Below are 22,028 nucleotides of genomic sequence, written 5' to 3'. Positions count from 1 at the left end.
AAGTTATAGTAACTAGCAATAGGCAGCGGCTAGCAGGCATTTCAGAGACCAAGTCCAGAAATCACCCTACTGAGCATGCTCGTGAGGTGGCGATCTCCCATTGGTGGTCGGTCGTCAGCTGCTTGGGTGACGTGGCAGCTCCAGCTTGGTCCACAAGCAAGGTCCTGTCTGACTGGACTTGAACAAGAACGTATAACAGGTTTCCTGGAGCACGCATCGGCGCGCTAAGATCATTTATGTTTTATGAATGTGTGGAACTTAACATTAGCGTGGACCTGTCTGCGTATGCTCAGGGCAGGCATATAGCCTTTAGAATTCCGGCACCTCCGGTGAGGAGTTTGAGTGAATTCAGGGCAGGTGTAAAGCTTTTCGAATTCTGGCACCTCCGGAGAGGACTTCTTGTGTGTGCACACACTGTGTTTGTGTCCACTACCTGTTCCCTTGTCCCAGTGAGGGTAGTGCTCTCCTGTGAAGTTAACGGGTTCGTGTTTAGCACTATACCTGCTCTGTTGCTGTGTGTGAGTGACACAGCCTCGTGTGCTATACACTCAGTGACATTTAACTCAGTGTGAGATAACTATCGCTTGCTGTGTTGTTCCACCATTGTTCATATAAGCTGCAGTTTTCCATCTCTGCACAGTGGAACCCAGGTTGCGATCGCACTTCATCTTAATTTATATTTAGTGCGATTCACCAACCCACATAGTATGTGTAAAATAGAACAGCATATCAGTAAAGAAACGCAAGAATTCACGTTGTAGAGAGTCCATAACTGGGGTGTGAGTGTGATACTGAGAACTACGAGAATTATAGGATCAGAAGACATAAAATGAGAAATAGAATAGAAATAGTAAAACACACAGAGTGTAAGTGTCTAAACTCATGAGGTGTAAGCACTTGTTTTACCATGGCATGATACTGAAATGTTAAGGTACATAAACACATTCACCAAGGGAACCTAGATTTCTGGTAACAGAACATGGATAATAAAATCCCTAATAGATGCCAAAATGAGATGAAACAATGAAATATAAGCCAACCTACATTATATAAAAAATATATAACTACACAAAAAAAAACCTCAGGCTATATCTTGTAATTGTTTTTGTAAGACATTGGTAGGTCGGCAAGTCAGACTTTTGTACAATGAAATCTCAAATGCATATGGCCACCACCCATCTATGGGTTCAGAAGAGGTGGAGCAAACGCCAACACTTATTTTTTTATTCATTACGTATTGTCACCAACAGCAGAACACAGTAGGGTGGGCATACCTTGGAATATCTTGATGCTTTGTCATTATTTCACAAGAAACTTATTGTTCCCGACACCAGTAGATCTGTGGGTCTCGGACTATACTCGCATGTAGGCAATCAGCGGGCAGGGAGAAACCGCCAGAGACCCGCCTGTCCGACTAGTCTGCGTTGTGGCCTTTGCCCCAATGGCTTTTATGGTATGTTTTTCGATGAAACACTTCAGTTTTTCAGAGTCGGGCATACATGACTGAGATCATACACCCAGTGCCGGATACATGCTGCCCACAGATTCGGCAACGTGAACTTTAAGCATTCAAGGAGGGTTTGACAGCTCCTCTGACTTGTCTCCTTTACCACCTCTCCAATTATGTTCTTTGGTACTAATGGAGATAGCCAACTGGTGGACTAATGCAGAGCTGTACCCCGCTATCGCCATAAGTTTCAAAGTCAATGAATGGAGCCGTGGTGCAAATGCAAAATCATTGTTCCATTCAAGTGTGAGGCAATGTTCTTGGGACTATCGGCCATTATCCTAACAACATTATCCTATCATATGAATAAGTGAATCCTGTTAATAAAAAACACTCAGAATTTAGATTTAGGATACAGTCTTAGGCCCTGATTCATCGTTTGCGGGGCTTTGGAGTCACTTTCCTTTTTTTGTTTTGTGCGGTTACTGGTTTTAGCACCAAATTAATCAAAATGGTGCACACAATCCATGAATTTGATGTGAAGTAAAAAATTGGCTTTTTTTCCTCTGTTAAACTGGTTTTGCAACAATGTGGCACTAAAAGCTGCAAAAATTGCGCCAAAATACTAGCGGATGACTGGAGTGAAATTGTGCCAAATTTTGTGACTTTTTAAAAAGTATGGTTTTGTAGCCCATTCCAGCTTTGTGCAGGTCTATGATCTTGTCCCTGACATCCTCATAAAGATCTTCGGTCTTGCCCATGTTGTAGAGGTTAGAGTCTGACTGATTGAATTTCCTTTTATAGCCTGTTCTTTGGGTTCTCTACCATAAGAACTCTTATGATGCTGACATTATTTAGAAATAATGGTTTTTCCCACTAGGCAGCAAGTCCTTCTGACAAAGTCAGAAATCTCATACACACACATTGTTTTTTTTGTCATCAAGGATGTTGGCAATTGGCCTATTTTGATTCCCAGATAAGTAATATACAAAGATGCTAAAGATATACCACCGAATTACCGTATTTTTCTGACCATAAGACGCCCTTTTTTTCCTCCAAATTTGAGAGGAAAGTGTGGGTGCGTCTTATGGTAGGGATGTAACATGGGGAGGGGGCAGCAGCGAGTGGGATTGCACTGGGAGGCAGGAGGCAGAAAAATGTCTCTGCCAGGCTTCAGGAATCAGGGCTGGGGAAACCACTTGGTCTCGATGATTAAGTGCAGTGAATATTCATTAGCTGCTTCCTCACCCACCTGTCAGCTGAGTGGTGAGTCAAGCAACAAATGAATACTCCTTCACAGGGACACACATGGTTTCCCCAGCACTGGATTCCTGCAGCAGCTGGGGAGATCTGTGTGTCTGGTGGAGGAGGCAGCAGCAGGGGCCAGAGGGGACAAGATCGCTGCATACCTGCCTGCCAGGGCTGTGCTGGATGCTGAGTGCTCCAGCACAAGTACCTGTGTGATGTCATGAAGAGGGCGGGCTGGAGCATCACATGGCAGCACAGAGCCCTCCCTCCCTCTGATGTCATCACAGGTCCTGCAGACACCACACTACAATCTGCAAGCTTACTCCTGTGCTGTGGAAAAGCAACAAGAGGGAGAGCTCTGTGGTGTCATGGGATGGGATGCTCCAGCTTTTTACCTCACCAGAGTGTGGCTGGCTGCCACAATTAAAAGGTCACAACACACAAATAAAGCACTCTGCCACTTCTGTGGTGATCTATAACTCCAAGCATGCCATAGGTTCTGCAGGACATGCTGGGAGTTATAGTTCTCCCAATGGGATCTCAAAGCAGCACTCCAGTGTTATTTTTCAGTGCTGGAGTGGTGCTTTAAATGTAAGCCCTTTGCCCCCATTCTTATACTCACCCTTCAGCATCTTCATACAGTACTTTACAGACACCACACTGGTCCCGCAGCTCCATCTTCTACCCGCAGCTAACATACTATAACATACTATTATATATAATAACAATACATATAATAGTATGTTTATGCTATTAAATATTTTGCCACCTTTTTTGCTTCAAATATTTGTTTCCCTATTTTCCACCTCTAAAACCTGGGTGCGTCTTATAGTCCGAAAAATACGGTACATATTTGAGTAGAGTTTTATTTCTTCCTCAGTTAGTGGAAGTATTTTGCATTTTTTAACATTAATTTCAAAACAGGAATTAGAGCCATTTTTTTTTTTTGCAGGCCGAGCACTATAGGCAGGTGTGGAGTGGGATCGGACATAAATAGAATGACGTCATCCGCAAAAATGACAGACTGAATTGATTTCTTGGTAAATTGGATCCTAGAAAGTATTTGGATCCGATAAAATACAGACTAAAGGTTACAGAGGAGTAGGGACAACGGACAACCCTGTCTCATTCCCTTTTTGAGGGAAAGGGAGTAGACAAAAAACCCAGAGAGTATACCTGAGCTCTCCAGAAGAGTATAAATTGCGAATGTAATTAACCCCTTTTTGACATCAGACGTACTATCCCGTTGAGATGACCTGGGCCCGTATGACCATCGACGGGATAGTACGTCATATGCGATCAGCCGGGCTAACGAGGGGATCGCAGCCGATCACGGCCGGGTGTCAGCTGAATATCACAGCTGACATCCGGCACAATGTGCCACGGAACGCTCCCAGCACTTTAACCCCAGAACACTGCGATCAAACAAGATCGCAGTATTCCGGCGGCACATGGAAGCATCGCGTAGGGAGGGGGCTCCCTGCTTGCTTCTGAGACCCTCAGAACAACGCGATGTGATTGCCGTTGTTTCGATCATCTCCTCCGACCTCCTCCCTGCAGGCCCCCAGATCCAAGATGGCCGCAGGGTCCTTCCGGGTCCTGCAGGGAGGCCTGCTTAGAGCCTCCTGCTTGATAGAAAGCAGCCAATCAGTGATGTGGGTGGGGTTATACTCCGCAAAGCATTTGAGCTTTGCTAGATTTGCACCAGGGAAAACTGCATAAAAAATTACAGGAAGCAGCCCAGTAAGTGACATCACTGGAATCAGGGTCTCTCCCACTAGACAGTGTAATATATGAACTCAGATTACATAGCAAAAAACAACCTGCTGGCAGATTCCCGTTATGACCAGATATATACTGCACTCATGACTTCTGTTAAACAGGTCTCGGACATGATGCTGCCGGAGCCATGCAGCACAATGAGATGACTTCATATGCTCTTTTGTGTCCACATCCATCCATCCATAGCGCAATCAACTTTCTTGTGCTCCTCTGAAAAGTCGGAGGCTGTTGGAAAGGAGCAAAAATGGAATCTTAATGAACTCTGTTCATCTTTGTACTGGATGGCTCCTCAGCGGTTCGTCCGAATCCGGTTTTGTAGGGATTGCGACAGAATCCATGACGGCACTGGTGAAGGCAAGCGTGTACCTAGTCACCACACCGGACCCTCCTGCGACATGTGTTACTCCCGGCAAAAGTAGCAGGTAGTTCCTGAACTTATTGACTTTAAGCGCGACCGAAGTGAATGCGACAATCACAACAAGCTTGTCGACACTTGAATCTTGCATGTCGCAGTTATGTAGGTTTTACAATGACGCCCCCCAGTCACTCGTACAATGCACCGAGTAGACTTTGTCGCAGCTAAAGTTGCTGTGAAGCCCTAGCCTTCATTCTACAGCAACTACATCCCATGTAAACGTCCCCGAAAAAGATCCATGTTTGTGCAACTTGTGCAGGCTGAGTGGGCCGCAGTGAAGACAGACCAAACCCAAGAAAGAAAAAAGCGAATACATACCCTATAGTAAGTAATAAGTAATCCGTGATAGTACATGTAAATAACAGAGTACTTAACTAACAACTATTTTGCTAAAAAAAAACAAAAACAAAAAAAAAACAAGTCATCCCACCGCAAAAAGGTGCACCCAATCGGGACGGTCAAAAAATGATCAAAGCGCAACAAGGCAAACCTAATCGGGACGGTCTCAAAAATCATCCCACCGCAATAAGGAGTACCCAATCCAGACTGTCCCAAAAATCATCCCCCTGCAACAAGGAGTACCCAATCATGACGGTCCCAAAAGTCATTCCACTGGAACAAGGTGCACCCACTCATGACGGTACCAAAAATGATCCCACCACAAGGTACGACCAATCAGGACAGTCCCAAAAAAATCATCCTACAGCAACAAGGTCCAAGCAATCGGGACGGTCCCCAAAATCATCCCACCACAACAAGGTACGACCAATCAGGATGGTCCCAAAAATCATCAAAGTGACTAGAGACAGGTTGGGACCGTCCCGATTGGGTGCACCTTGTCGTGGTGTCATTGCTTTGGTTTCTTTGATCAAAATAGCGTTAACCAAGTACCCAATGACATTTCCATGTACTATTACCACTTACTTACTATAGGGTATATGCTCAATGTGTTTTTTTTGTCTGTGAAATGGCCCCAGTGTGAACGTGCTCTTACGCAGCGCACATATACCAAGTTACACTCCGGCTCATTAGCTTTTCTCTTCTATTATAGTAGTCATAAAGTCTCAGTAATAGCCACAGACAATGGAAACTATTGTCAGGTTTCGTCAGCATCTGTTCTCCCAGGAAGATTTCTATCCCCTAAGGACAGGCGAGGAAAACGACAAAACATCAAATTTAACTGGGCAGCATCTAGAAAAGTGACAGACCAGGGTGTAGAGGTGGAATATTTTGAGTACAGGATTAGCTGCTGTTCTGTACATTTCCACATTACATGCCAACATGGACCTAACGTTGGAAGAAGAAAAAAAATTCTAAAAAAAATCCCAAAACATCTTTGTGACCCTTTTTTCTCTTTATCCAATTAACGCAAGAGTCAGGACCCCCAGAGTTCTGAAGAAAAAGAAAAGAAGCCTATAGTAATAGTAGTGTTGCAGATTTCAGCATCTTTCAGCCCAGACATGGTGGGAGATTGCTGCATCCAACACTGTTAAACCATCAACAACATACAAAGCAAGCACGGGATCAAACAATTAACATCTGCTTCTTGCCCAAGATAGTCCCTCCAACACAAGCCTGCAGCTGTTGTATACTCCACTGTAAGAGGCCATTCACACACAAATTATTTCCATTTTTCATAGGTAGAACTCGTAACTATTATAGTCTGTGCGGCCGTTCACACGTACGTGCATCTTTGCAGACCAAACGGGTCAGCAGCAAAATATGGAGACTTGTCCGACTTTGAAGTCTAGACCTGTGAAAAATAAAAATCAGGCAGCACTCAGATGCCACCTGTGTGCTGCTCGGTTTTCACTAAATGAGACATTTATCTTTTTTTTTTTTGGAAAAGGAGAAAAATTCATGAAAACTGACCCGGACACAAAACTTTACTGCAAAATATGTTGGTACTAAAGAAATAAACACAAATTGAGAATCTGATCCAAGAGACTGATGAAAATCACTGTTTTTTCTTTGCGTACAAGATGATCAGTGATGTCTGAATGCGGCCTAACAACAGGTGCTAGTGCTGCCCCCTACAGACCATTGTAAGAAATGCTGGTATAAAAAAAAGCAAAAAAAAAAAAAAACTTCCCCACATGTCACCTAGCTGTCAGTCTATAAGATGGAGAGGGCAGAAGCTCACATGTAAGCCACCGGAGACATTTCACTAGGATTTGTGTGTAATATATATATATCTTTTTGGGAGTTATGTACCCAAATCTTCAAGACTGCTTGAAAAAGCAGCAGTGATAGGAGACAAAACATTCCTGCCATATTGTAACACATATCCTTTAACGGGAACCAGTTATCAGTATTGGGCCCATAAACTGCTGTAACCGCACGGATACTGGGGAAATCCCTCTATACATGCCCACGTGCAGCCAACAGGACCACTTACTCCAGAAAAAAAGGAGGTCATCTCTCCAGAGCCGAATGCAAATATAAGTACACCCTAGTGCCACATTTTTAGGCTACGTTCGCATGTTGCGTTTTGGGTTTTTTCTGCAGGCAAAAACTGCTCTTTCGGCAGTAATGAGCAGCATATAAAAAGCAGGTTTTGCTGCGTTTTTATTGTCTCTTGTGCATGTTCATAAAAGTTTAGTGCCCGGAAAAAAATAAAACAGAAAAAAAAAAAAAAAGAAAAAACGATTCAACTTACTTAGGTTTTTGCACCAAAAATGCAGCAAAACCAGATACCTGTGGATTTTTTTGTTGTTACGCTTTTGCAGTTACTCATTGCTTTCTAGGAGTAAAAAAAAAAACGCTGCAAAAAACACTGGTAGAAGTGACATGCTGCAGTTAGCAAATACGCAGTTTTCCCAAATCAGCAAGGAAAAAAAAACCAATGTGTGTGCATGAGATTTCTGAAGTTTTATAGCTTTTGCTGGCACTGTAAAACACAGCTTAAAATTTGCATTAACAAAAAGCACAAAAAAGCAACTTTTAAGCTTCAGTCCATAACCCTTAGGCTGCCGTCACACTATCAGTATTTGGTCAGTATTTTACATCAGTATTTGTAGCCAAAACCAGGAGTGGGTGATAAATGCAGAAGTGGTGACATGTTTCTATTATACTTTTCCTCTAATTGTTCCACTCCTGGTTTTGGCTTACAAATACTGAGGTAAAATACTGACCAAATACTGATAGTGAGATGGCAGCCTTAGGGTATGTGCACACGTTCAGTTTTTTTTCTCGCTTTTTTTCACGATAAAAACGCGATAAAACCGCATTAGAAACCGCAGACATATGCATCCTATTATTTAGAATGCATTCTGCAATTTTTGTACACATGATGCGTTTTTTTTCACGAAAAAAACACATCGCGTTAAAAAAAAATAGCAGCATGTTCATTAATTTTGCGGATTTTCTGCATTTTTTCCGCTATTCTATGCATTTGGGAAAAAAATGCACAAAAAACGCACCATAAACGCGTCAAAAACGCAAAAAAAAAAACGCATGTGGATTTCTGGCAGAAATGTTCAGTTTTTGTCAGGTGAATTTCTGCAAGAAATCCTGACGTGTGCACATACCCTTATTCTTTCATTTATTTTCAGACCCTCTCCGAGAGACAATTTTCCAACTTTGAATTTTTATGCCCTTAACCCCTTGACGATATGCGCCGTACTATTACTGTGCATGCCGTGTCACCCCCTTTGATGTGGGCTCCAGCGGTGACAAATGGCCCTTTTTTTTTTTTTTTAAGCAAAATTTGAATTTTTTTTCACCACTTGGATAAAAAATAACCTAGACATGTTAGATGTCTATGAACTCGTAATGACCTAGAGAATCACAATGGCAGGTTAGTTTTAGCATTTAATGAACCTAGCAAAAAAGCCAAGCAAAAAACAAGTGTGGGATTGCACTTTTTTTTGCAATTTCACCGCACTTGGAATTTTTTTCCCGTTTTCTAGTAAAAGACATGGTAAAACCAATGGTGTCATTCAAAAGTACAACTCGTCCGGCAAAAAATAAGCCCCCACATGACCATATTGACGGAAAAATAAAAAAGTTATGGCTCTGGGAAGGAGGGAAGTGAAAAACGAAAACGCAAAAACGAAAAAGGGCCGCGACTTGAAGGGGTTAAATCACAGAGTTATGTCACACAAAATACTTAATAAGTAACATTTCCCACATGTCTACTTTACATCAGCACAATTTTGGAACAAATTTTTTTTTGTTACGAAGTTATAAGGGTTAAAATTTGACCAGCAATTTCTAATGTTTACAACAAAATTTACATTTTTTTTTTTTTAAGGGACCACCTCACATTTGAAGTCACTTTGAGGGGTCTATATGGCAGAAAATACCCAAAAATTACACCAATCAGAAAACTGCACCCCCTCAAGGTGCTCAAAACCACATTCAAGAAGTTTATTAACCCCCTCAAGTGCATCACAGGAATTTTTGGAATATGAGAAAAATGAAGTAGTAAGGGTAACATGAAAAATGGACCCCAAAATTTGTTGTGTAATTTTTCCTGAGCATGCCAATTGAGGGAAAAAAAAACAAAAAAACACTGTTTTGGCGCATGGCAGGGCTCGTAAGGAAGGAGCGCCATTTGACTTTTCGAATGTAAAATTTCCTGGAAAAATTGGTGGACGCAATGTCGCGTTTGGAGAGCCCCTGATGTGCCTAAACAGTGAAAAACTGATCTAGATGTGTGTGAGCACATTATAAACTTCTGTGAAATAACTGAGCCTTTAATGTTCAGCAGTGAAAATTTAAAAAAAAACAAAAAAAAACACATTTTCCTCACAGATGTTTTAGTACAAAATGTTGCATTTTCGTAAGAGTAACAGGAGAAATGACTCCATACAATTTGTTGTGCAATTTATCCTGAGTACACCGATACCCCATATGTGGGGGGAAAACTACTGTTTGGGTGCACGGCAGAGCTAAAAAGGAAAGGAGCGTCATTTGGCTTTTTCAATATAAAATTTCCTGGAATCATTAGCAGACCTCATGTCCCATTTGGAGAGCCCCTGATGTGCCTAAACAGTGGAAACCCCCCACAAGTTACCCCATTTTGGAAATTAGACCCCCTCAAGGAATGTATTTAGATGTGTGGTGAGCACCTTGAACACTGAAGTTTATAATGTTGAGCCATGAAAATAAATAAAATCACATTTTCCTCATAAAAATGTTATTTTGGTCCCAAATTTTGCATTTTCATAAGGGTAACAGGAGAAATTGCACCATACAATTTCTTGTGCAATTATCTCCTGAGTACACCGATACCACATGTGGGGGAATACTACTTTTGAGGCACGGTGCAAAGCTCAGAAGGGAAGAGGCGCCATATTGGAGTTCAGATTTTGCTGGAATGGTTTGAGGGTGCTGTGTCACATTGGCAGAGACCCTGAGGTGCCGAAACAATAGAACCCCCCCATATGTTACCTCATTTTACAAACTACACTGCCCAATTAATTCATCTTGGGGTGCAGAGATCACTGACACATGTACCTCACAATTTTATACCACTGAGCGGTGAAGAAAGAATTAATTACATTTTTACCATTAAAATTTTGTTTTAGGCCCAAGTTTTTAATTTTTTTTTTTGGCCTAAAAGGAATTTTTTTTTTTTTAACAACAAACTGAGGTCCAGTTTTTCCTGAGTGTGCCAATACCCTACATGTAAATCGGGAAATATTTTTCTGATACAGTGCAATGCTCAGAAGGCAAAGAGCCCCAGATTTTACTGTTATGGTTTGCAGTTCCCATGACACACTGGGAGAGCCCAAGTTGCCAGACCAGAACCCCCCTCCCCCATAAATGACCCCATTTTACAAACTACACCTCTCAATGACATCACCTAGGGGAGAAGTGCTTATATTGACAGCACGGGTGTGTCACAGAACTTTACACCATAGGGCAGTGAAGAAAAATACAACAAAATTTTGTTTAGCCCCAGATTTTACATTTTCACACGAGAAATAGGGTAAATATGGCACTAAAATTTGTCCCATAATTTCTACTGAACGTGGCAATACCCCATATGTGGCTGTACTGTACTGCTTAGCCACATGGCGGGACTTGGGAGGGACGGAGCGCCATTTGCCTCCTGGAGTGCAGATTGCTAGAACAGTTTGCGGATTCCATATACAGAGCCCCTAATTACTGGAAGGGTAGAATCCTCCCTCAAGTGTCCCCATTTTGGAAAGTATACCCCTTGCGGAATTTATCTACAGGTGTAGTGACGATTTTGACTCCATGGATATTTTACAGAAACAAGCAGCAATGGATGGTGCCGAGTGAAAAGCATTAAGCTACTTACTGGTAGCGGCATTTCTCGGAGGCCCATGACAGCACGACGAGAGAGGGGATCCGCCCATTAGGAACAGGAAACCTACAGATACAAAAGGGCGGTACCTCTCCCTTGCCTCAGTTGTATTTCAGAGTCTTGAGAGGACTACCGCGGTTAGTGGCACAAAAAATATACACTATATACAGATTATATACAAAAATTTCAGCCATATATTTGGAACTGGGTATCATATGTGAGATATATACAACTATAGGAAGTGCAACCCCCACGTGAATAGGGAGGGAACTAAGGGTGCTGTCATGGGCCTCCGAGAAATGCCGCTACCAGTAAGTAGCTTAATGCTTTAAGGTACCTTCACACAACGATATTGTTAACGATATCGTTGCTATTTGTGACGTAGCAACGATATCGTTAATTAAATCGTTATGTGTGACAGCGACCAACGATCAGGCCCCTGCTGGGAGATCGTTGGTCGCTGAATAAAGTCCAGAACTTTATTTCGTCGCTGGACTCCCCGCAGACATCGCTGAATCGGCGTGTGTGACACCGATCCAGCGATGTCTTCACTGGTAACCAGGGTAAACATCGGGTAACTAAGCGCAGGGCCGCGCTTAGTAACCCGATGTTTACCCTGGTTACCATGCTAAAAGTAAAAAAAAACAAACAGTACATACTTACCTACAGCTGTCTGTCCTCCAGCGCTGCGCTCTGCACTCCTCCTGTACTGGCTGTGAGCCGGAAAGCAGAGCGGTGACGTCACCGCTCTGCTTTCCGGCTCCCAGACAGTACAGGAGGAGAGCAGAGAAGCAGAGCGCAGCGCTGGAGGACAGACGGCTGTAGGTAAGTATGTACTGTTTGTTTTTTTTTTACTTTTAGCATGGTAACCAGGGTAAACATCGGGTTACTAAGCGCGGCCCTGCGCTTAGTTACCCGATGTTTACCCTGGTTACCGGCATCGTTGGTCGCTGGAGAGCGGTCTGTGTGACAGCTCTCCAGCGACCAAACAGCGACGCTGCAGCGATTCGGATCGTTGTCGGTATCGCTGCAGCGTCGCTAAATGTGAAGGGGCCTTTACTCGGACTCCCATGACAGCATGACGAGAGAATTACAGAGATGTAAAACTACCTTAGGGAGGGACTATGACTTGTAGCACCCTTAACCCGAATGTGAGATCAGAGGAAGCCCCCAAATCCAACCTATAGTGTTTAAAGAAGGTGGACGGGGATGACCATGTGGCCGCCTTACATATCTGGTCGATTGACACTCCAGACTTTTCCGCCCAGGATGTAGCCATGGCCCTGGTGGAATGCGCCCTCAGATTCTGCGGAGCCGGACCCCCACCTGCAGTATAAGCCAAAGAGATAGCCTCCCTAATCCACTTTGCTAGCGTGTATTTTGATACCCTGAGTCCCTTTCTAGGATTTTGGAAAGATAAAAATAATGCATCATCTTTCTTCCATGTGTCAGTAACAGATGTATTCTAGCAGGCATCTCCTAACGTCTAAAGTATGGAGTAGTTCTTCCTTAGGGTTAGCAGGATTGGGGAGGAAGGATGGTAAAATTATCTCTTGTGACCTGTGAAACCGTGATGACACTTTCGGTAAATAGGCTGGGTCCGGTCTGAGGATTACTCTGTCTGGTAGAAACTCTGTATAAGGGGAAACCCTGGAGAGAGCTTGTATGTCTCCTACTCTACGGGCAGATGTAATTGCTACCAGAAATGCTGTTTTAAGGGATAAGGCCTTAATTGAAGCTGATTGTAAAGGTTCAAACGGCTCTTTAGTCAATGCTGATAGGACTAAGTTGAGATCCCAGGGCATAGATCTATCTTTATGTATGGGTCTAGACCTACTAGATGCTTTAATGAACCTTGAGATCCAGTAATTATTGGCGATGTTACAGGAGAATAGAGCCCCTAGGGCCGAGACCTGTACCTTTAGAGTACTAGTGGATAGACCTAACTCTAAGCCTTTTTGCAGGAATTCTAATATTTGTTTTATAGGTATTCCTTCTTCTAATTTGAAATCAGAAGAGGCCAGAAACTTTCGCCAGGTCCTGGCGTAGATTGTTGTGGTTATTTGCTTCCTACTTTTCATAAGGGTTTCAATTAAACTCGGGGAGAACCCTTTGTTTTTTAGTAACGCCCTTTCAAAATCCATGCCGTTAAATGAAGGTTCTTTACTTGCGGATGACTGATCGGACCCTGGAAGAGCAAATCCGGAATCTCCGGAAGTACCCAGGGATCCTCCACTGACATGATCCTGAGCCAAGTGAACCAGGCCCTTCTGGGCCAGAATGGGGCAATCAATATAACTCTGGCTCGATCTTCTCTTATCTTCCTGACTACTAAGGGTAACAGGCCTAGTGGAGGAAATGCATACGCCAGCTGAAAATCCCAATTGATCAGAAAAGCATCTACCGCTAGAGGATTCTCCCTGGGATTCAGGGAACAGAATTTTGTTGTCTTCCGGTTGTCCCTGGTAGCAAATAAATCCACTTCTGGATGTCCCCATTTGTGGACAATCTGATCGAACACGTAATTGTTTAGGGACCACTCCCCTTGCCTCAAGGTGTTGCGGCTTAGAAAGTCCGCTTTGACGTTTTCTTTTCCTCTTATGTGTAGAGCGGTTAGGGATAAGAAGTGATTTTCCGCTGTCTGGAATAGACGATCCGCCACTCTCATCAGTGACTCGGAATGAGTTCCACCCTGATGATTTATGTATGCGACCGCCACCTGGTTGTCCGATAGGATCTTGACATGATGACCCTGCAGACATATGAGGAATTTATTCACTGAAAGCTCTACTGCCATTACCTCTTTATGATTGGAGGAGGCTGATGTTAGGGGAGGGGGCCATAGACCCTGAACCATCATGTCATCCATGTGTGCTCCCCAACCCGAAGGGCTAGCATCTGTTGTTATAACACGTGTTACCTGAGACACCCAGGGAACTCCCGCCGATAGGTTTTTACTGACTAGCCACCACCTAAGAGATGTGAGTGCTCTTGGACCTAAGGTAATCTGACTCTGCAGGGACCCCTGTAAGATTCTATCATTAGCCAGCACCTCGGATTGTAACGGTCTGGTGTGGAATTGGGCCCAACGGACAGCGGGAATGCAAGAGGTTAAGGAACCCAATAGTGACATAGCCTGTCTAAGGGTCATGGATGGTTTGTCAATTGCCTTAGACACCTGTTGCTGGATATGTAATAATTTGTCAGGTGGAAGACAACACTGTTGGGATTCTGAGTTTAGTAACAGACCTAAGAATTTTTGTATTTTTTGAGGCTGTAAACGAGATTTCTCATAATTTATGATCCACCCCAGCCGCTTAAAGGGAACCTGTCACCTGAATTTGGCGGGACTGGTTTTGGGTCATATGGGCGGAGTTTTCGGGTGTTTGATTCACCCTTTCCTTACCCGCTGGCTGCATGCTGGCTGCAATATTGAAGTTCATTCTCTGTCCTCCGTAGTACACGCCTGCACAAGGCAAGATTGCTTTGCGCAGGCGTGTACTATGGAGGACAGAGAATGAACTTCAATCCAATATTGCAGCCAGCATGCAGCCAGCGGGTAAAGAAAGGGTGAATCAAACACCCGAAAACTCCGCCCATATGACCCAAAACCAGTCCCGCCAAATTCAGGTGACAGAGTCCCTTTAAGCTTGGAGGTGGCTGTTTCTAGCTGGGACAGGCAATGGTCTGCTGAGCTCCCTACTATAAGGAAATCATCCAAGTAGGGAATGATCAAGATGTCGGACTCTCGTAAGTGCGCCATGACCTCAGCCACCAGTTTTTTAAATACCCTAGGAGCCGCTGATAAGCCAAAGGGGAGTGCTCTGAACTGGAAATGGCGAATGCGACCCCCCACTGACACAGCTACTCTCAGGAACCTCTGGAAATCTTCATGTATCGGAACATGATAGTATGCGTCTTTAAGATCCACAACTACCATGAAACAGTGAATAAACAACATTTTTATTGCGGAATTAATTGTTTCCATTTTGAAGGATTCATTAACCAGGAATTCATTAAGACATCTTAGATTTATGATCGTTCTGAAAGATCCATCTGGCTTTTTTATCAGAAAAAGAGGAGAATAAAATCCCCTTCCTCTTTCTGAATCTGGGATTTCCATCAATACATTTTTAGAGCATAAGTTCATGACCTCTGCTTCTAGAGCTGCTTGCTCAAGGGGGAGGAACGTAAAGGGGTTAATTTAAATTTTTCTCGAGGCCAATGATTAAAGTCCAGCTTTAGACCTTTAGTAACAATGCCTCTGACCCATTTACTGTTCGTAATGTCAAGCCACGCTGAGGAGAATGCTGACAGTCTACCCCCCACAGGGATCGCTAGTCATTGGTCCGGTTATTTCTGATCCTTAGAGGAACGGCGAAACATGTAGCCCGTACCTCTACCGCGTCTGTCTTCCCATCTGAAACTTTCTCTAGTGGGAGAGGACCCGCGTTTCTTCCCGCGACCAAACCTTCTTCGATTAAAGGGTCGGCGGTAGGATGCCGAGTACAGACTGGGAAACTTCTTTTTGTCATCGCCTGCTTTCTCCAGTAACTCATCCAGCGTTGGACCAAAGAGATATTGTCCCTCGCACGGAATGGCGCATAGCTTAGTTCTGGACTGAATGTCACCTGACCAGCACTTTAACCATAGGGCTCTGCGAGCCGCGTTAGATAGTCCTGCCGCTCTAGCCGCCATTCTGACAGAGTCCACAGATGCGTCCGATAGAAAGGCCGCAGCATTCTGGATTGTTGGTAGCGCTTTCAAAATAGAATCTCTGGATGCACCGTCCTTAAGCCGAGATTCTAATTGATCTAGCCAGACCATTAATGACCTGGCTGTGCATGTTGCAGCCACGGCTGGTCTGAGGGATCCTGCCGCCATCTCCCAGGTACCTTTTAGGAAGATATCTGCCTTCCTGTCTAGAGGATCTTTGAGGGACCCCATATCCTCAAAGGGTAATGAGGCTTTCTTTGACGCTTTTGCTACTGCCGCGTCCAACTTCGGGGCTTTATCCCACGTATCCACAACCGGATCATCAAAGGGATACCTGCGTTTTAAAGCTGGCGGTAAGGCCCCCTTTTTCTCCGTTTTTTTCCATTCTCGGAGGATCAATTCTTGGATCTTCTCATTTACCGGAAAAGATCTATGTTTTTTACGATCTAATCCACTAAACATCAACTCCTGTTTTGAGGGCTGTGATTTGGGTTCCTCTATACCCATCATGCCTCTAACTGATTTGACCACCTTGTCAACTTTATCCAGGGGTAGACAAAATCTTCCAGACTCCTCATCTGATGAAGAGGAGAGAGGACTAGAGAGATAGGTACTTTCTTCTCTTTCCTCTTCTGAAGAATTAAAGTCCAGAGAGGACTTATGCTTCGAGCTTTCTGCCTGGGATAGGGACCTTAGTGATTCTCTCACTTCCATCCGGATCATTTCCCTTAGGCCTGCCGATTTCACGGACTCTTCTGCTACCTAAGGAAGGACAATATAGGTGATAACTACTATCTGACCTAAAGTCACTTCCACCCAACCACTCCTGTAGACCTCACCGTCTGTTGTATACAGGGGGCACATAACTTTTTAGGACAAGAGTCAGGTAAGGGGACTCCACAGAGGGCACACTCCTTATGTTTTGATTTCCCCGTACTCTTCTTCCCCTGGAAAAATAAAGTATGAGGGGCTGCGTCACAGAGTGAACTTTCACGTAGATCACTTACCCGTGCGCCAAAGTAAAGTACCGGAATCCGAGGGGGTTCTTTGCTAGTCGAAGCTCTAGATCCCTGTTCGGATGAGCTTTTGCGACTGGGCTGGTCGCCTCTATCCTTCTTGGGCTTCTGACGCACCTCGTCTGACAGCTGCTGCTGCTCACCACCACTCTCCATGACGAATTGCGACCAAAAGCAGGGTTCTGACATTGCCACCTGCTTAAATCCCCCTTGGATCCGGTCAGCAGATGGGCCAGCGCTATCCCTATTGGCTCCGGACACAGCAGGGAGGGCAGGAGGGCTGTTGGACGAACCGGCGTCCAGATGCGATGGACGCCGCCATCTTGGATCGACTGCGCATGCGCAGACGTCCGGCGACCCGGAAGCGGCTACCAAACTCCGCCCCCCACGTCACCGCACCCGGAAACGCTCCAGCACATGCTGAGAGCGGCGCAGGACGCCGGGGACGGATCGGCAGCGCTCCAGAGCTCACTCCACACATCTGAGCCCGGCACCCGCAGCCATGCCGCACCGCTGCACCAACAAGGGGAAATACTTACCTGCGCCGACGCTGATGGATGCAGGAAAATCCTCCGGACTCCGCTCCCTGCTGCGAACGCCACCGACGTGCAATCCAGCAAGGACCACCGTGGCGTCTCCAGGGATCTCCGCACCGGCCGAGGTAGGAGACCCCCCCGCTACCGTAATCGGCCGGCCGGCCTGGGCTACTTCTGTAGGCACCCGTCCCCTCAGGAACAGGAAACCAACTGAGGCAAGGGAGAGGTACCACCCTTTTGTATCTGTAGGTTTCCTGTTCCTAATGGGCGGATCCCCTCTCTCGTCGTGCTGTCATGGGAGTCCGAGTAAATTGCAAACTGCCGCTGTAGTGACCAGTACGTTGTAGTGACCAGTATGTTGTACCCAGCTCATGCTTCTGGAGACATGCACCAGTAAGGCCTCTTTCACACTTCAGTTGTTTGGCGTCAGTCTAAAACCGCCATTTTCCTCAAATAACGGATCTGTCTTTTTTTTGACGGATCCGTTATTTTCCCATAGACTTGCATTAGCGACGGATTGTGACGGATGGTCGTCCGTTCCATCCGCCATGCGACGGATCTGTCGAAATTTGGCGGATGTCATCTAGACATAGACGGACATTATAACGTTTTTTTGTCAACGCCGAAATGGCGGATCGCGACGGCTCCGTCGCGTCCGCCATTCCATAGAATGGCCGCCTATGGGCGACGGATCCGTCACGACCGTCATTTCGGCGGATCCGTCGCCCCAATCTGCTTTTTCAATTGCGCATGCTCAAAAAGTAGATTTTTTTCCCAGACAACCCCCAAGTAACGGATCCGTCAAAAAAACGGATCCGTTAGAACGGATCCGTCACTATGTCGGAAGTGACTGAAGCCAAACAACTGAAGTGTGAAAGAAGCCTAAGTTAGACAGGCTCTCATTGCTTCAGAAATGCCAAACGTGGGCCTTAAATGTTGTCTAGACACACTGGGGCTCAGAAGGGAGGGGGCATTTGGATTAAAGAGCGGAGAATTTGCTGAATTTATTTTGGGGAGCGAGGAGCCATTTAGCTTTTCCAGATCCTTTGTGCTACCAGTAACGTGGAAGCCCCCTATATTTCCGTTAACAGACAGATGTGAGGACTTGCTCTATTTGTGGATTGAGTTGAAGCTTTTATTGGGAACACTTTACACAACGTTTTGGATCAGTTATCCGGTGCGCTACGCTGAGCACGCACTTTGGGGTTTCCATCTAAATCTCTGAGTGATGTGATTCAGATGAAACCCCAAGGGATCCATTCACTATGAGGCAGCAGAGTTACTCTGAACACCGTCAGGCCTCTGTTCAGCCGTGTCCTTTTCGGAAGTGCACAAAACTGTGGCCGTTGGAGGGAATTATTTTATTACATCATAGGGAATCTTTCACTGGGGGTTCCATCTGATTCACGTATTTCAGATATTTACACGGAAATCCCGATGCAAGCGCAGGATACTTGTACACCGAGCCTTACTGCGATCTTTGGGAGGCAGAATGAAAAGAAAAAAAAAAAAAAAAAAAACAGCATGTGAAGAATTGGTTTTACTTATTTCTTACGTCGTTCGTCATACAGTATACACTACCGTGCAAAAGTTTAGGGTCACTTAGAAATGTCCTTATTTTTTAAAGAAAGCAGTTTTCCAATGAAGCCAACATTAAATGATTCAGAAAAACACTATACATTGTTAATGGGTTAAATGACTACTCTAGCTGCAAACGTCTCGTTTGTAATGCAATATCTTCATAGGTGTAGAGAGGCCCATTTCCAATAACCATCACTCCAGTGTTCTTATGGTACTTTGTGTTTGCTAACTGTGTAAGAAGGCTAATGAATGGTTAGAATACCCTTAAAAACCCTTGTGTAGTATGTTAGCACAGCTGAAAACAGTTTGGCTGATTAGAGAACCTATAAACCTGACTTTCCTTTGAGCTAGTTGAGATTCTGGAACATTACATTTGTTGGTTCCATTACACTCTCAAAATGGCCAGAAAATAAAAACTTTCATGTGAAACTCGACAGTCTATTCTTGTTCTTAGAAATGAAGGCTATTCCATGCAAGAAATTGCCAAGAAACTGAAGATTTCCTTCAACGGTGTGTACTGCTCCCTTCAGAGGAGAGCACAAACAGGCTCTAACCAGAGTAGAAGGAGAAGTGTGAGGCCGCGCTGCACAACTGAGCAACAAGACAAGTACATTAGAGTCTGTAGTTTGAGAAATCGACGCCTCACTGGTCCTCAGCTGGCAGCTTCATTAAATAGTACACGCAAAACGCCAGTGTCAACGTCTACAGTGAAGAGGCGACTCCGGGATGCTGGCCTTCAGGGCAGAGTGGCAAAGAAAAAGCCATATCTGAGACTGGCTAATAAAAGGAAAATATTAATATGGACAAAGGAACACAGACATTGAACAGAGGAAGATTAGAAAAAAGTGTTATGGACAGACGAATCCAAGTTTGAGGCGTTTGGATCACACAGAAGAACATTTGTGAGAAGCAGAACAACTGAAAAGATGCTGTAAGAGTGCCTAACGCCATCTGTCAAGCATGGTGGAAGTAATGTGATGGTCTGGGGTTGCTTTGGTGCTGGTAACGTGTGAGATTTGCACAAGGTAAAAGGGATTTTGAATAAGGAAAGCTAACACTCCATTTTGGAACGCCATGCCATACCCTGTGGACAGCGCTTGATTGGAGCCAATTTCATCCTACAACAGGACAATGACCCAAAGCCACCTCCAAATTATGCAGGGACTATTTAGGGAAGAAGCAGCAGCTGGTATCTATCTGTAATGGAGTGGCCAGCGCAGTCACCAGATCTCAGCCCCATTGAGCTGTTGTGGGAGCAGCTTGACCATATGGTGCAAAAAGTGCCCATCATCCAAACCAACTTGTGGGAGGGGCTTCTGGGAGCATGGGGGTAAATTTCTCCAGATTACCTCAGCTAATTAGCTGCTAGCTAGAATGCCAAAGGTCTGCAATGCTGGAATCGCTGCAAAGGGAGCATTCTTTGACGAAAGCAAAGTTTTAAGGAGAAAATTATTATTTCAAAATAGTCTTTTTTTTTTTCGAACATTGTCAATGTCTGGATTAGATTTTCAATTCATTTGGCAACTCATTTAATTAATAAAAGTATGAGTTTTCACGGAACACACAAAATTGTCTGAGTGACCCCAAAATTTGGAACGGTAGTGTAAGTGATATGGCAACTTTATTCTTCAGGTCGGTGCGAATACAGCGATACCAGATTTATATCGTGTTTTTATGTTTGGCTGCTGTCACACACTAAAAGACGCTTTTTATTGCAAAAATAGTTTTTGCATCACCATATTTTGAGAGCTATAATTTTTCCATATTTTGGCCGACAGTCATGTGACTGCTTGTTTTTTGCAGGACGAGTTGACATTTTTATTGGTACTATTTTTGGGCAAATGACATTTTTTGATCGCTTTCTATGATTTTTGGGAGGCAGAATGAACAAAAAAAAACAAAAACAGCAAATCGGGAAGATTTATTTATTTTTTTTTTGGGGGGGGGGGGGGATTTGTCGTTCCGTGTGTGGTAAAATTGATACGGCAGTTTTAGTCTTTGGGTCAGTACAATTACATCGATACCTCACTTACCGTATATACTCATGTATATGCCGAGGAACCTAATTTTGCCACGAAAAACTGGGAAAACTTAGTGGATGCTTTCCTGAAACGGAAAGTACTTGCAAGAAGCATAATACAAAGAATAGCAGGTTTACCCAGAATCCTTTGCAGTAGGCGGAGCTATGCAAATCATCTTTCCACCCCAGTCTAATCCACAGCGCTTGGAACCGCCAAGCGTGCAATGCTGCGGATTAGTTTCTAAATTTACACAGCCAACCAATTCCTACCTGTGGACACGTGTTTCGGGCTTTAGGCCCTCATCAGCACAGGCTGAAATTGGTTGGCTGTATGGAGTGGGGCTCGGTGAGCAAGCGATACATATATGCTAGCCACCTTAGGGAAAACTTATTGACTCGAGTATAAGCCTCGTATGCATTGTCCCATCATCCCCATCCTTGCCTGCATGGCACCCATGAGAAAAGCATTAAAAAAAATCCTACTTACCTTCTTCTGCGTGTCCTTGCAGCATCTTGTTCCGGTGCCAGCAGATGGGCGATCAGGTATCCCCGCTCATTAAGGGAATGAATATTCACTTCTCTCCACGCCTATGGGAGTGGAGAGAGGTGAATATTCATTACCTTAATGAGCAGTCACACGCAATAGCCCGGCAGCTGCTGGACGCTGGTGGCTGTAACTGTGCGCGCTATAAAAGAAATGAATATTCATTGCCAGTGCAGTGAATATTCATTTCCCTTTAGCAGCAGGCAGAGTTATAGTAGCAGCAGCCGATTCCTGCCTCCTGTGACCCGCCGCTCCCCCTCCTTCTGTCACAATGACTCGTGTGTAAGCCGAGGGGGGCATTTTCAGCACAAAGTGCTGAAAAACTCAGCTTAAAGAAGCAAATACTCATTGTATGAACTTCACCTAAGAGTTTGACTTATATACAGCAAATGTGAGATCGGTCTATTAGCCAGAAGAATGAAGAAAATACACGCTGACCAGAC

The 22,028-nt window shown here is 44.4% G+C and overlaps 1 protein-coding gene across 1 annotated transcript in view; it reads right to left on the bottom strand.

The window, feature by feature from the left end:
* The window catches only part of LOC138666231 (uncharacterized), a 38,587-nt gene extending 21,527 nt beyond the window's left edge, over positions 1 to 17,060 (bottom strand). The window contains exons 1-3 of the mRNA XM_069754466.1: positions 17,022 to 17,060; positions 16,408 to 16,650; positions 5,887 to 6,032 (exon numbers count right to left, since the gene is read on the bottom strand). Of these exons, the coding sequence (XP_069610567.1) occupies positions 5,887 to 6,032; positions 16,408 to 16,650; positions 17,022 to 17,060 (428 nt within the window). The remainder of the gene's footprint in view (positions 1 to 5,886; positions 6,033 to 16,407; positions 16,651 to 17,021) is intronic.
* Positions 17,061 to 22,028: the final 4,968 nt, after the last annotated feature.

Source organism: Ranitomeya imitator, chromosome 2 (assembly GCF_032444005.1).
Source record: "Ranitomeya imitator isolate aRanImi1 chromosome 2, aRanImi1.pri, whole genome shotgun sequence".
In the NCBI taxonomy this organism is placed as follows: Eukaryota; Metazoa; Chordata; class Amphibia; order Anura; family Dendrobatidae; genus Ranitomeya; species Ranitomeya imitator.
This window is presented reverse-complemented; position numbering and strand designations above follow the sequence as displayed.